The sequence below is a fragment of the Heterodontus francisci genome, chromosome 47 (genome assembly GCF_036365525.1).
Source record: "Heterodontus francisci isolate sHetFra1 chromosome 47, sHetFra1.hap1, whole genome shotgun sequence".
Taxonomy (NCBI): domain Eukaryota; kingdom Metazoa; phylum Chordata; class Chondrichthyes; order Heterodontiformes; family Heterodontidae; genus Heterodontus; species Heterodontus francisci.
Genome location: NC_090417.1, coordinates 17688814 through 17704543, shown reverse-complemented (window position 1 = coordinate 17704543; position 15730 = coordinate 17688814). Strand labels below are relative to the sequence as shown.

Here is a 15730-nt window from a genome sequence, read left to right as displayed (position 1 = left end):
GGATGGGAATGGAGGTATACGGTCCCCAGAAGTGCAGAAGGTTTTAGTTTAGACAGGCATCAAGATCGGCGCAGGCTTGGAGGGCCGAATGGCCTGTTCCTGTGCTACACTGTTTGTTCTTTTCATGTGCTGACATGTTCATAGCAGCTCTGTTGCCAATTCACTCAGACCCACACCATGAGGCAAAAGCCAAACATATTCATCCAAAATTAACCCATTAGGCACATCTATGACTCATTGCGTTTCCAATTAGTAGCTTGTTATCACCAGACATGACTATTCAAATGCTCTCTTGCCCAAAATTCCATCTTCTAAAACTCTGTTCACTTAGTTTAAGTCCCAAAGTTCTCTTCACTCATGCCATGCTCAATTCACCAAGCTTGGCAGAAACAACAATTAAAGACTCAGTTGTGTTCAAATCTTGACATAGCCTCATCTCCAAACTCAAGACAAGATTGAGAGATTTCCATTTCTCCAATTATGGCTGAACAGAAAATTTACAGCACAGAAAATTTACAGCACAGAAAGAGGCCTTCAGCACATTGTATGATGCAGCCTAATCCCCCTTTGCAGTTCCTTTTCTGGAACATTTATGTTACAGCACTACAAAAGCACTTTTTAAAAATACATTGAGTGTTTCTACCTCTACTAGAGGTAGAGACTGCCATCACCCTCAGGGTGAAAACTCACATACCCTCTTTTCCTTCTCCCTTAGTTTCTAATGAATGTACACTCGTAATTGACTTTTCTGCTAAGAGGAATAAGTCCTTCCTATCTACTTGATCAAGGCTGCTCTTAAGTTTCAAACACCTGATTTGAAGCTCCCTCAGCCTCCTGTGTCACATTCCCAATTGTTATCTTACTTGTGATAACAGTATGCTCAGCTGTTTGAATTCTGCCTGTGCTCTCCTCCAGAACCTATCCTTGTTTCTCCAAGACATTGGCTAAACCCTACCCAGATTTTTTGTACACAACTTTGTCTGGTAAAATCCTGGGGTGTTTTATATTGAGTAGGTGCTAAGTTTTATTGTAATATGCACTGATCTTTGTACTCACTTGGCTTATGCAGATGTAATTTTAACCTGGTTATTTAGGAAGATTTGGAATGGTGAACATGTTCAATTATTTTAATAATCAATAACAGTACTTACAACTTTCTTCAATGTAGCAAAACATCAAGCTTCTTTTCATAGACACATGGTAAATTTATCTGCATTTTGATTAATACAGATAAATACACACATTACCAGATGCGACATGAATGGGAGTGAGCAACCAACTACAATTTGCTTCCATTTTAAAAAAAAAAATTGAAAGCCTCAAAAAACCCATCAGAAAAAAGTGGATTAAATAGTGACCCAAAATCTCAGACTAAAAATAGACATGCAGCAGCTGAGCAAATGAGTGGCTTTAGCATGTTTAAAGCTGGTGTGCATCTTTGAAACGCAAACAGGGAACAATTGTCCAGGTGATGTGGGAAGAGGTGATCAGTTGTTATGAAGCATGAGCCACTGTTCAGATTTATTACCTTAATCCAGGGCACGATTTAGCAAACTGATCCACCTACCCATTATGGAGAGAGTTGGATTGCCTTCATTTGTACAGAACCACAGACATCAAGCAAACTCAGATGTAGCAAAGTGAGAATTTTATTCCAATGAAGTTTACTCCAAAATTTTACAAAAATAAGTTAAAGTCCTCCCTCTGGACTGGGTGGAATACCTGGGTGGGGGAGAAAAAACATTAAAAGTATTGTAGTCTAAATCAAACATACAATCACAACAGTGCAACAGAGGAAGGCCATGAGATTCATGAAAAAAAATGAGTTAAGATGTTAAAGTTTCCAGTTTGTATGGGATATGCCTCAGTAGGCAAGAAGCCTGGAAGAGTGAGTGAAAGTTAGAGGGAGGAAGTGCAATGTTGTAACTTGAAAAATTAAACACTAGACTTCTGCACCCTGATGCCAATTTAAGACAAATAGCTACATGGGCTGGCCTGTTCAATAACTTTTTGGTGGGGGGGGGGGGGGGGGGGGGGGTGGTGGAAGTCAAGGATTTACAATTTCATCTCAGCAACCTCATTCTTAGAGGTACACCATCACTTGCCACTGCCCATTGTGAAAAATCCCCTTTTAGCACCCCAACCAGTAGGGCCAACAATTTTAAGCTTGCCATAACATTGGTGAAATCATTTGGTGTCATCTACAGGATTAGAGGACTCCAAGGACCAGCATATTCGGTCCCATATCACAGACAACTGCCAAACAGGATGCAACAATCTGAGGCAACCAAAATTAACAGTTTTGGTGTATCCCTCTTAAAAACAAACAAGGTTTGCATGATGTAGTATAGCACCAGATTCAAATAGAGTACAATTTTGCTTTACTTGCTGCAAGAGTTGATGCTTGGCTGAGCTTTGCACTTGACCCAAACTTGATAGAACCAAGAGCTGCAAGCAGCTTGAGATTTTCAATAGACAAAATGCTGAGCTCTCTGCCTACCCTCCTCAAATCTTGCAAAAAAGCTAAATGAACAGCCAAGCTATGACAAGCATCTCATTTATTCTGTTCTAATCCAACTTCTTTTACGAGAGGATTAATCCTTGCACCCTTACCTTTCAAACACTTGAGTATTTTCCAACAAGCAGTTACTTCTTCCCAGCTAACTTTTTCACTTTGCTGCTGGAATCTTTACCCTACGGAATTAAAAAAATATTACTCATCCTGCTGAGATTTCCTTTACATCAATAAGGCTTCTTGCCAATAAGACATGTTCGTGGCACTCAAATGAGTCCATTCTGTGTGAAGACTTCACTGAACAGTTTAAGATTGAGGCTTGTAAAAGCAGATGTAATGGAAAAATAGACCACCAGTAGCAGGGGTACCGAGAGGTTGATGAATACTCCCAACATTGATGAAGTTGCAAACAAGACCAGAATCAGAGTAGTATAATTTAGGGAAGACAAGACAAGACAAGTATTTTCAATGACCAGAGTCAAGTGGCTGTGGGATTTTGGGCAGGTGAGTTTATGGAGGAGTGAATTTAAAAAAGGCTCATCTTTGCCAAGTCAGGTCTTTGCAACAATTGTGGCCAAGCAGATCTTATTCCCTCCAACCAGGTCCAGCCGACAGCTCTGGCTCAAAAGAGCAAATAGTGCAGAATAATGGAAGCTTTCATGCAAATACCTAACCACCTTTAATAAAGGTAACAAGGCATGGAACAGACCTTTTCACCAAGAAAAGGAGATATAAATCTTGATTAAATGTAATCTAAAAAGTGTGTTAAGATCTAGGCACTATATCTCAGGAAAGATATTGGCCTCAAAATTTCCTATTATCACCACTCGTGCACTGCATTTCACCAGAATGATAAAGGCTTAGAGTTTAATTATGGGGGCAGGTTGCCGACACTATTATTTTCTACACAATAGAAAACAAGCCTAAACAGAATTGTTAGTGCAGAGACCATTCTGCCCATGTCCACACTGGATGATTAGTTCACCCAGTGCCATTCCCCAACTTTCTTCCCCTTCAAACAGTCTAATTGCCTTTTGAAGGCCTCAGTGGAACCTGCCTCCACCACACTCAGGCAGTGCATTCCAGATTTTAAACCACTTGCTGAGTGAATAAGTTTGCCTTTCATCTCTTTTGCCAATTAATAAAATCTGTGCCCTCTGGCTCTTCATTGTGGAGTGCCAAAAGTTTTTCACTATCCACTTTGTCCAGACCCCTCATGATTTTGAACTATCAAAATCACCTCTCAGCCTTCTCTTCTCCAAGCAAAAAAAAAAAGTCCCCACTTCTCCAATTTATCTTGATAATTGAAATTCCTCATCCCTGGAACCATTCTCATGATTCTTGTTTGTACTCTCTCCAACATCATCAGATCTTTACTCAAGTGTGGCACCCAGAATTGGACACAACACTCCAGCTGAGGTCAAACTAGTATCATGTACAAGTTCCTAACATCCTTGCTCTTATAATCTATGCTTTATTAACTGCTCTCAACCTGTCCTGCCACCTTCAATGACTTAGGCACCCATACACTGAGGTCCCTCTGCTCAGGCAACCCCTTAAGGGCAGCACAGTGGCGCAGTGGTTAGCACCACAGCCCGACAGCTCCGGTGACCCGGGTTCAGTTCTGGGTACTGCCTGTGCAGAGTTTGCAAGTTCTCCCTGTGTCTGCGTGAGTTTCCACTGGGTGCTCCGGTTTCTCCCACCTCCAAAAGACTTGCAGGTTGGTCGGTAAATTGGCCATTGTAAATTGCCCCTATTGTAGGGAGGTGTTAGGAGAATGGTGGGGATGTGGTAGAGAATATGGGAAAATTGTAGGATTAGTATAAATGGGTGGTTGTTGGTCGGCACAAACTCAGTGGGCCGGAGAGCCTGTTTCAGTGCTGTATCTATAAATAAAATAAGAACTGCACCTCTCTATCTTCTGACCAAAAATCTAACATTTTACATTTTCTGCATTGAAACTGATCTGCCACTTATCATACCATTCCACCAAGTAGTCTACACCCTGTAGACAGACATTCTAAACTATCCTCCTCACTTCACAACTGTTCCAGGTTTCAGATCATCAAGTTTTGAAATTGTGCCCTGTATACCAAGGTCTGGTTCATAAGTGTACAGCAGGAAAAGCAAGGGTCCCAAACAGACCCCTGGGGAACTCCATTAAAAGCCTTCAGCCATCCCAAAGAACATCCATTAGCCACTTCTGTTCCAACAGCTTATTAATTGAGGTGCTTGATAAAAAGTATTTGACAGGGTATACAACATTTCTTCTTGTGGAGTGCATAAAGTCTAAATTACAGTTAGGCTGTTTGTGTGCTGTCAGTAAGCACTTGTTCAGACAAACAAAAATAAAAATCTAGAACTCTCACCAAAAGCAGTTAAATGGAGAAAAAAAAGTTAATACATTTTTCTAACATTTTTGACAGTTACATAACCAAGGCATGTCGATGAAGTTACAGATTGACCATGATGCGATGGAATAGTTGGACAGGCTTGAGAGGCTGAAAAGTTTCATCCTGTTCCTATGCAGTATGATGCAACATGTGCACTTCATGTCAGATACAGTGCATTAGCCCCCACTAAGGTCCATTGGCCCACTTAAACCATAGCAGTATTTTCACTTGCAACACCCTCTCACCTTCCATGATCAAACACCCACTCGTCATTTAGGAATGCTGTCTGCTCCCTCAAGAGCAATTTTATAGCCACTAGAAATCCACTCCCAAGAATGCTCCCAAAATTTGTTTTTGCTTTCTTCAGGCAAAATGGCTGCTTTGTCCACCAATTTGATTCTCAGTATGGAACAAAGGTAGAGAAATTACAATGCAATTAACTGTGGTTCAAGGGAAAAAGCTTTCTCCATCTAGCAATTACCATGATTCTCAAAAGCCTTCTGATGCCTTCATGCAGTCTGCATTTTGTATTCTACTTTTGCTTACTGTCAAGCTAAAGATGCTGCAGAGGGTTTAATCTAGTGTGGCAGGGGGGTGGGAACCAGAGCAGTAGGATAGCAAGTGAAATAAATGAAAGGGAACTAGTAAATAAGGCCAGTAAGACTAAGAGGAAGAGCAGGCAGGGAGATGTTGCAGAGAATAGTGGGACTGGTGGTCTGAAGTGCATTTGTTTCAATGCAAGAAGTACAACAGGCAAGGCAGATAAACTTAGAGCTTGGAACGATGATGTTGTTGCTATTACAGAGACTTGGTTGAGGGAAGGACAGGATTGGCAGCTAAATGTTCCAGGATTTAGAAGCTTCAGGCAGGATAGAGGGGGGATGTAAAAAAAAAAAAGGGGTGGGGAAGTTGCATTACTTGTTAAGGAGAATATCATAGCTGTACTGCGGGAGGACACCTCGGAGGGGTCATGCAGTGAGGCAATATGGGGAGGGAGCTCAGGAATAGGAAGGGTGCAGTCATGATGTTGGGGGTTTACTACAGGCCTCCCAACAGCCAGCAGGAGGTAGAGGAGCAGATATATAGACAGATTTTGGAAAGATGTAAAGGTAACAGGGTTGTAGTGGTGGGTGATTTTAACTTCCCCTATATTGACTGGGAATCACTTAGTGCCAGGGGCTTGGATGGGGCAGAATTTGTAAGGAGCATCCAGGAGGGCTTCTTGAAACAATATGTAGATAGTCCAACTAGGGATGGGGCCATACTGGACCTGGTATTGAGGAATGAGCCCAGCCAGACGGTCAAAGTTTCAGTGGGGGAGCATTTTGGGAACAGTGACCATAATTCCGTAAGTTTTAAGGTACTTGTGGTTAAGGAGAAGAGTAGTCCTCGGGTGAAGGTGCTAAATTGGGGGAAGGCTAATTATAACAATATTAGGCAGGAACTGAAGAATTTAGATTGGGGGCGGCTGTTTGAGGGTAAATCAACATCTGACATGTGGGAGTCTTTCAAACGTCAGCTGATTAGAATCCAGGACCAGCATGTTCCTGTGAGGAAGGATAAGTTCAGCAAGTTTCAGGAACCTTGGATAACACGGGATATTGTGAGCCTCGTCAAAAAGAAAAAGGAAGCATTTGTCAGGGCTGGAAGGCTAGGAACAGACGAATCCTTGAGGAATATAAAGACAGTAGGAAGGAACTTAAGCAAGGAGTCAGGAGGGCTAAAAGGGGTTATGAGAAGTCATTGGCAAACAGGATTAAGAAAAATCCCAAGGCTTTTTATACATATATAAAGAGAAAGAGGGTAACCAGGGAAAGGGTTGGCCCACTCAAGGACAGAGAAGGGAATCTATGTGTGGAGCCAGAGGAAAACGCTAAATGAGTACTTTGCATCAGTATTCACCAAGGAGAAGGACTTGGTGGATGATGAGTCTAGGGAAGGGAGTGTAGATAGTCTCAGTCATCTCATTATCAAAAAGGAGGAGGTGTTGGTGTCTTGCAAAGCATTAAGGTAGATAAGTCCCCAGGGCCTGATGGGATCTACCCCAGAATACTGAGGGAGGCAAGGGAAGAAATTGCTGGGGCCTTGACAGAAATTTGTATCCTCATTGGCTGCAGGAGTGGTCCTAGAGGACTGGAGAATAGCCAATGTTGTTCCTTTGTTTAAGAAGGATAGCAAGGATAATCCAGGAAATTATAGGCCAGTGAGCCTTACATCAGTGGTAGGGAAATTATTAGAGAGGATTCTTCAGGACAGGATTTACTCCCATTTGGAAACAAATGGACTTATTAGCGAGAGGCAGCATGGTTTTGTGAAGGGGAGGTCGTGTCTCACTAGTTTGATTGAGTTTTTTGAGGAAGTGACAAAGATGATTGATGAAGGAAGGGCAGTGGATGTTGTCAAAGGCTTTACTCAAGTCCATATAGATAAGGTCCCTCATGGCAGACTGATACAAAAGGTGAAGTCACATGGGATCAGAGGGGAGCTGGCAAGATGGATACAGAACTGGCTCAGTCATAGAAGACAGAGGGTAGCAATGGAAGGGTGCTTTTCTGAATGGAGGGATGTGACTAGTGGTGTTCCGCAGGGATCAGTGCTGGGACCTTTGCTCTTTGTAGTATATACAAATGATTTGGAGGAAAATATGGCTGGTCTGATTAGTAAGTTTGTGGACGACACAAAGGTTGGTGGAGTTGCGGACAGTGATGAGGATTGTCAGGATACAGCAGGATATAGATCGGTTGGAGACTTGGGCGGACAAATGGCAGATGGAGTTTAATTCGGACAAATGTGAGGTAATGCATTTTGGAAGGTATAATGCAGGTGGGAAGTATATAGTAAATGGCAGAACCCTTAGGAGTATAGACAGGCAGAGAGATCTGGGTGTACAGGTCCACAGGTCACTGAAAGTGGCAATGCAGGTGGATAATTTAGTTAAGGCGGCATGCTTGCCTTCATCGGTCAGGGCATAGTGAAGAAAAATAAGCGAGTCATGTTGCAGCTGTACAGAACTTTAGATAGGCCACACTTAGAATATTGTGTGCAATTCTGGTCGCCACACTACCAGAAGGACGTGGAGGCTTTGGAGAGGGTACAAAAGAGGTTTACCAGGATGTTGCTTGGTCTGGAGGGCATTAACTATGAGGAGAGGTTAGATAAACTCGGATTGTTTTCACTGGAACGACGGAGGTGGAGGGGCGACATGATAGAGGTTTACAAAGTTATAAGTGGCATGGACAGAGTGGACAGTCAGAAGCTTTTTCCCAGGGTGGAAGAGTCAGTTACTAGGGGACATAGGTTTAAGGTGAGAGGGGCAAAGTTTAGAGGGGATGTGAGAGGCAAGGTTTTTTTTTTAAAAATATATGTACACAGAGGTTGGTGAGTGCCTGGAACTTGTTGCCAGGGGAGGTGGTGGAAGCAAGTACCATAGAGACGTTTAAGATGCATCTTGACAAATACATGAATAGGATGGGAATAGAGGGATACGGATCCCAGAAGTGCGGAAGGTTTTAGTTTCAACAGGCATCAAGATCGGCACAGGCTTTGAGGGCCGAATGGCCTGTTCCTGTGCTGTACTGTTCTTTGTTCATGAGTAAGACTTCATTAAAATGATAAAAGATTTACTACCACTATGAGAAATCACAAATAGATAAGTGAAGTGGAACAGATTTATATAGTTCCCTAAACGCAAGCATTATGTGGAGAGGGTGTAGGGAAGAGTGAAGTTGCATCAGGTTGGGGTTTTCTGTATTCAGCTCCAGTTACTGAACAAACAGTCAATCATTGGGACAGTGAAATGCTTTGTATACATATTAAAATTTGTCAACTATGTTAGAATTCAAATTGACTGGAATAATGCTTGCCCCTCAACTGATGAGTATCAAGTACCAAAACATTTCCACAGGAATGTACAACTAAGAGCTGCAGAAACAAGCACATGGGATAACTCGCAGTTTCAGACAGCAAGCTTCTATTTACTGCAAGACATGTGATTTAAGTCTTTCGGAAAGACTGCAATTGAAGCCTACCTTTTTAACTGGCAGTTCCTCACCAGATTCTTCACTGTAAAAGAAAAGTCATTATTATCATGGAGTACTTCCTCAAAATGATTAAATCTGTCAATTATGTTCAGTAAACAAGTCACTTACTCTGTTTTCTCAGCTTCTACCTTCTTCTTCTGAAACAATGATGTGGAAAACGAGATTAACAGTTCAATAAAGTTGGACTTTTTGCCCAATTTTCCAAAGACCCAACTAGAAAGAGGAGATATAGCAGCTACCTTTGCAAGCCCTGCTTTTTTGTTGGATGCAGGTCTTTTTGCTGGCTTTGGAGGAGTTTCCTCCTCCTCTTCCTCTTCTTCTTCCTGCTCCTCCTCCTCCATTCCTTCCTCCCCCCATGAGTAATCCTCTACTGGAGATTTAAGAGAACAACTTTATGCAATTGCCGAACTTGTCTAGGCTAATAGGAATGACTGCTGCCAGCAATCCCAGGGCACCCACTCTAGTTAGTTAGCAAACTTATTGCTGTAGAAACACCCATCAGGACAAGGGATTGCTGATGGCCAGATCAAGAAGGTTCTACCTCGCCCCAACTGTTAGATTTGCATCCTCTGCTGCCAACATCTTGGAGCAACTAACAAAAAAAAAATTAGCAAGTTAACTTGAAATCGAGGACACAATTTCTTGTGCAGGACACCAAAATTCTTAAGAATCTTGGGGTACAACCTTGAGCAATTGTTCAGGGTTTGACATGCTATTGAATTGAGGGCCATGCATGTGCTTGTCACCAAAACACTTACAACAGATGAGAATGCAAGGTTGGGTGCAGAAACAAAAAAAAAAAAAAAAAGAGAACAGCAACATACTGCAGATTCCAGAAATCTGAAAAACAAAGTGTTGGAACTATGCAGGTCAGGCACCTATGGAGAGCAAAACAGATGCAACATTTCAGGTCAAATCAGATGAAAAGTCATCAACCTGAAACGATTACTCAATCCAGATGCTGCCAGACATACTGCAACAGAAAATGCTAGAAATATAGAGTAGCCCTCTTCATCCTCCCTTGGGCAAGGACTTGCAAAACACCATTGTTCCAGATCTTGGTGTTTAATGACACCCAAACAGGTCACCTTGGCTGGATACCCACAATGGGATGACTTAGACACTCAACTAGCCAGGGCAACTTAAAGAATGGCCACTTTGGCATGTAAGTGAAGGCCATAAAAGAACTGTGAAAGACAAGTGCAGAAACAGGTCAACCTCTGGGAGAGTTCAAAATAGCAATTTAAGAATCTGACTTGTACTTACAGACCATGTTTTGTCCAGTTATGTACACAGGCCCAGATCCACTCTTCAGTCTGAAGGTAACTGGTGGAGTCAGCTCAATGCCAGAGATTATAGTCTAGAGGAAGATCAGGATTAACCACTAAATACAATATTGTACAGAATTCAGTTCCAGGAACTCAATAGGTGCAACACAAAAACTGAAGGGAAAGGTAGCACAGAGACTATTTTGCAGTCTAGAAAAAGGAATCACTTTCACCAGGAAAAAATAAAGTGGCCCGTAACACCATTCAAGGAATGAGGGTGGAAATCTGAGAAACCAGGCTTCAGCAGTAAGTGGCCCAAAGACTAACCATTGGCAAAATGGAAAGCTGTAGTGTAGCAATAGGAACTGGCACACCTTCGTCTTCTGGTACAATTTCCACAATGTTCAGTTCATCCTTAGCACCAATTCCCAAACATATCTGGAAATTAAATACAGATTCTTACCAGGATACACAAGTGTTCAAACAAGAAAACTCAAATCTCAAATACAAAATGTGGCTACTCCATCTGAAAATATTCCTTGCAGGGTTAAGGTACCACAAGCATTTGAGTAAGGATGGAGGAAGATTGTTTTCTTTCCCCGCTTTACAGAAAACCCCTAAACAAAGTATCACTTTCCCTCCAGGGCGGAGGGAAGTCACGGATAGCCTGTGTTAGTTTGGTACTTAACCAAACAGTCATTTTGCCTACATAAAACTGGACACGATGTGTTATCAATTTTCCACATTTTGTGCCCTCCAAACAAGCTTACTGCAGTCAATTTATTGGAGTGCCTCAGTAAAACAGCAAATCTGGAAATATTTGAAACTCAGTTTAAAGTTGTGGGCTCGAAGATTTTCTCATCTGATATTCCAGTCTAGTACCCAGGGACGACTGCACTGCTGGAGATTAGTCTTCTGAATGAGGTCTTAAGGCAAGGCCCCTTTTGCCTGCTCACATGGATGTTTAAAGTCCCCTGGCTCATCTCGTGTCTAACATTTGTTATTCAACAAAAGTCGCCACAAAACCAAAGTGGCCATTTGTGGGAGCTTGCTGTGCAAATTAGTAGCTGCCCTTTCCTACACATAGAAAGCAATTCATTAGGCAAGAAGTGCTTTGAGAGGCCATGAAATGAGCTAAATATTATAGTTATGAATATAGCAAAAAAAATACCAGCTTTGAAATGTCAGATTAAAGGGGGTGGAGGGTGAAGTTGCCAACTATACTTTTAAAAAGTCATTGGAGATAAAAGGCCCACTACTGCAGTCTAATACAGTTCACCCATCAAAAAATTTTATCGATGTAAATATAGACTTGGGCACCATTTCTCCAGTAAATCATATGGCTCTTCTTCACAGAAGAGTCCAGGAGAGACATCAGTACTGAGCTAGATACTATTTTCAAGCTCTATCTACTCAGAGATCTGGAATCATACAGCACAGGAGGAGACACTTAAGCTGATCATTGCCTGTGCCAGTACTTTAAAGGGTCCAATTTAATAACACAACCCAGCAAATTAGTCCTTCAAGTTCATGTCCTCAGGCAGCATAGAGGTACACCAAGTAATTGTTAAGGCAAACAGAAGGTTGGCCTTTATTGCAAGGAGGATGGAACCAAGAATTACAGAAATTCTGCTACAACTGTACAGGGCTTATCTCTGGACCACTCCATACAATTTTGGTCACCTTATTTAAAGAGGGACTTAATTGCATTGGAAGCAGTTCAAATAAAGTTCACTAGGCTGATTGCTGGGATGAAGGGGTTGTCTTCTGAGGAAAGGTTGAGCAGGTTGGGCCTATGCACATTGGAATTTAGATGAATAAGGTGATCTTTTTGAAAAGAGATTCTGAGGGGGCTCGACAGGGTAGATGCTGAGAGGAGGGTTCCCCTTGTGGGGGAATCTAGAAATTAAGGGGCACAGTTTGAAAATAAAGGGTCTACCATTTAAGAAATGAGGAATTTCTTCAAGGATTGTTAAAATTTTGGAATTCTTTCAGAACAGTGGAGGCTAGGTCTTGGAATATATTCAAGGCTGAATCAGAGTTTTAATTATCAAGGGAGTCAAGGGTTATAGGGAGCAGTCAGGAAAGGAGAGTTAAGGCCACAATCAAATCAGCCATGATATTCTTGAATGGCAGAGCAGGCTTGAGGGGCTGAGTGGCCTACCCCTGCTGCTGCTCCTTACATTAAGTATGCCTTTTGCAAGTTCATATGGAAATCAGATTTTATCACCCTTTCAAGTAGCGCATCTTAAATCACAGCAACTCTTAATTTCTTTTACCCTCCAGTTCTTCAGACTGACTGCTGATTACTAACACCAGTCAGAACATCTACATTTTTTCTCTTCTCAACTTGACCCAAGGCTACTTCAGCTCTCCAACTTCCATCCTATACAGATCCACTCATGCAGTCAGCACAATCCAGGCCTCATTACTGGTTAGTGACCTCAGCGACCAGGAAAACTCTTTGCAGCATTCCCTGAGGGGACCCAATTGGCATTTCAAGTTAACTAACTGGCTATTATACACATCCACCATGAGCAGTCAGTGGTGACAAGATATTTGACTGGGAAGCATCACAGCCAAGCATCCTCATGCACCAAACATTCATAAAAATCATGGCTGACATTTCTTCAAAAATAAAGGGGCCCTGAGGCCAAATACTGCCATCATCACAAACCAGATGAAACCTGGGATCTGCCTTGTTTGTACTGCTCCCTGAAGTACTCCATCTCACACCTGGACATTTTAGGCAAGGTCTGAGCGTGGAACCATGCCACCAGGCATCTAAAGTTTACAGTACAGAAAAAGATGACTCCCCACTGTGTCTGTGCAGACCCAAAAAACAAGCCACCCAGCCTAACACCACCCTTGAGCATTTGATCCATAGCCCTGCAGGTTCCAGCACTTAAGGTGCATATCCTGACTTTTTAAAATGAGTTCAGGGTCTCTGCCTCTCGTACCCTTTCAGGCAGTGAGTTCCAGACCCCCACCACCTTCTGGGTGGAAAACCTTTTCCTCATCGCCCCAATTATCTTTCCAGCAGTCACTTGAAATCTATGCCCCCTTGTCACTGACCTCTCCATGAAGGTAATTAGTCCCTTCCTGTACACTAACAAGGCCCCTCACAATTTTATACATCTCAATCAGATCTCCCTTCAACCTCCACTCTTCTCGGGTGAACCATTTGAGTCTATTCTATCCATAGCTGCTTTTTTCCATTCCCAGCAACATCCTCTGAAATTACCTCTGCACTCGCTCTAGTGCAATTACATATTTTCTGTAATGAGGTGACCAGAACTGCACACAGTACTCAAGTTCTGGTCTAACCAATGAGTTAAGCAGTTCCAGCATAACCTCCCTGCTCTTGTACTGTTATACGTCAGCTAATAAAGCAAAGGATTCCATATGCCTTCTTAACCACCTTATCTGCCTGTCCTACCACCTTCTGGGATCTGTGGCCACTCAAAGGAACCTCACTTCCTCTACACCTCCATATTTTCCCATTAATAGCGTATTCCTTTGCCCTGTTAGACCTCCCCAAATACATCACCTCACATTTCTCTAGGTTGAATTCCATGCACCACTTAACTGCCGACCTGACCAGTCCATTGATATCTTAGTGCAGTCTACAGCTATCCTCCTCGCTTTAACCACATGGCCAATTTTCATGTCACCTGCAAACTTCTTGATCATGCACTATTACATGTACATCCAACTGGTTAATATATACCACAAAAAGCATAGGACCAAGCAGTGAGCCCTGCAGGACATCACTGGAAACAGCCTTTCACTTCCAAAAACACTAGACAATTATCCTTCGTTTCCTGTCACGAAGTCAATTTTGTAACCAGTTTACGACATTTCCCAACTCTGCAGGATCTGAAGATCAACAGTCTGGACTAGAGTGGGGGCAGGGCAGGGTGGTTTTGGGGTGGGGTGGGGAGAAAATATTTACAGGGCCTATTAAACTTCTAAGACTCTTGGCACACAAATACTCTATTCACACACTGGCAATAGAGAAAAAAGTTTGACTGCATGGGCACATTGTGATGAAACCCCCAGGGATACTTTTGAACAGTTAGCAACCATACTTCTAGGGAGGAAAGTACTTTTGAACATGTTATTAGTTCTCCCACTGAGAGAATGAATGGTTCTGAAGAACCTTGGCACTACACTAAAGCCACGGAGAAGTCACAACAACGTCCTCATTACCGTCTTTAAAGCCAGTTGATGTTCACAGAGCTCATCATCTGTAATTTCAAATTTTTGCGTTGTCTGTTCTGCATTCAATTCGCAACCTGCAACGAATTCAACAAGCTGGGCTCAGCTTTCCATGCTTTTTAAAAAAAGTAAGAAACCCCAAAAAGCTATCACAACTTAAATCCATCACTGGTCATCATGCTTCTCAGCAGAGAATACTCCACACTGATGTACAAATTCTGAACGATTGCAAAATCGAAGAGATGCAAAAAAGATTGCAAGAGGAAGATAGATCTGAGGAGGGCAGGCATATGGATTGAATTATTGTTTGTTTTAAGGGTAACACAAAAGAGTCAGATGCTACCTGCAAGCCTGTTTGAGAGAAAATTTTAACAATTCGTTCAATTTCAATTTAATTTAGAGCATCTCCCCTAGAAAAGAGAAATCTCATGTTCCCAAAGTAAAGGGGGCACATTTCTTGCCCCTCATCTCAGGAAGCCTTCCCAGTGCTACCCTGCTGCTTAAATACTAGATGGTGCCAGAGTCAAATTGTTGACCCATAGACAAGCTATTGCCTATTGTGCATGCAGAAGAGGCACTTAGGTAAGCTTGAGAAATCAGCAAGCCAAACTCAGCATGAAAAACCATTGGGGTCCAGTGTAAGTTGGTTAGATTCAAAACAAAGAAGATAAAAAGGCAAAGTTGACAGTAGGAATAATGGGTGAGGGGAACAAAAAAAAAAAAAAAAAAACAGTCCTGGAACAACTATCCCACAACCAAAACTTCTCAAATTCTGATGAAATGGTCATCACTTTACTGCATACAAATTGGCTAACACATGTCCTACAATAGTGACTACACTTCAGAAGTACTTGACGAGCTGTGAAGTGCTTTTGCACAAATCATGGAATAGCAAAATTCATTACAAAGTAGGATTTAAACATAACAGCTCAACTTTTGTCTGATACTCAAAAGGATAAACCATAAACCTATCGAGAGGATTGATTATTTGATAAAGATCAGATGTTTCTTACTCCATAGGACAGCAACTGGCCTGTCTGATTTGCTGGTGTTACTTTTGTTTGAAGTCATTCTTCAGTGTTCTAAAAAAAAAAAAATTAAAATCCTTTCAGCAAATTTTAAGTTACTAAGTGATAAAAGGCAAAAGCCACAGTAGCATAATTGGCCCAGCAACAGACCCCCATCCCAAAAACCAGAGAACAGATAGGTTTCTTAAGACAAGCAAGGACTCTCAAAACTGGGCATTACCCCTTGCAAGATGAAAGAACTGCCTATTGAAATTACAAATGATCC

General features: G+C 42.0%; 1 protein-coding gene across 1 annotated transcript; it reads right to left on the bottom strand.

The window, feature by feature from the left end:
- Positions 1-9052: 9052 nt before the first annotated feature.
- LOC137357162 (nucleoplasmin-like) lies at positions 9053-15508 on the bottom strand. The gene is made up of 6 exons (XM_068023262.1): positions 15451-15508; positions 14429-14514; positions 10544-10654; positions 10215-10308; positions 9188-9318; positions 9053-9085 (listed from the first exon to the last, which is right to left on the bottom strand). The coding sequence occupies exons 1-6, from the start codon at positions 15506-15508 to the stop codon at positions 9053-9055; spliced, it is 513 nt and encodes a 170-aa protein (XP_067879363.1).
- Between the last annotated feature and the right edge of the window lie 222 nt (positions 15509-15730).

Excerpts from the sequence above, each read along its gene's own strand:
- LOC137357162 (XM_068023262.1), bottom strand. The coding sequence starts at position 15,508 with ATGACTTCAAACAAAAGTAACACCAGCAAATCAGACAGGCCAGTTGCT. Across the intron at positions 14,515-15,450 it reads GCCAGTTGCTGTCCTATGGA|GTTGCGAATTGAATGCAGAA; the intron begins GTAAGAAACATC and ends AATTCGTTGCAG. Across the intron at positions 10,655-14,428 it reads ATCAACTGGCTTTAAAGACG|ATATGTTTGGGAATTGGTGC; the intron begins GTAATGAGGACG and ends TTTAATTTCCAG.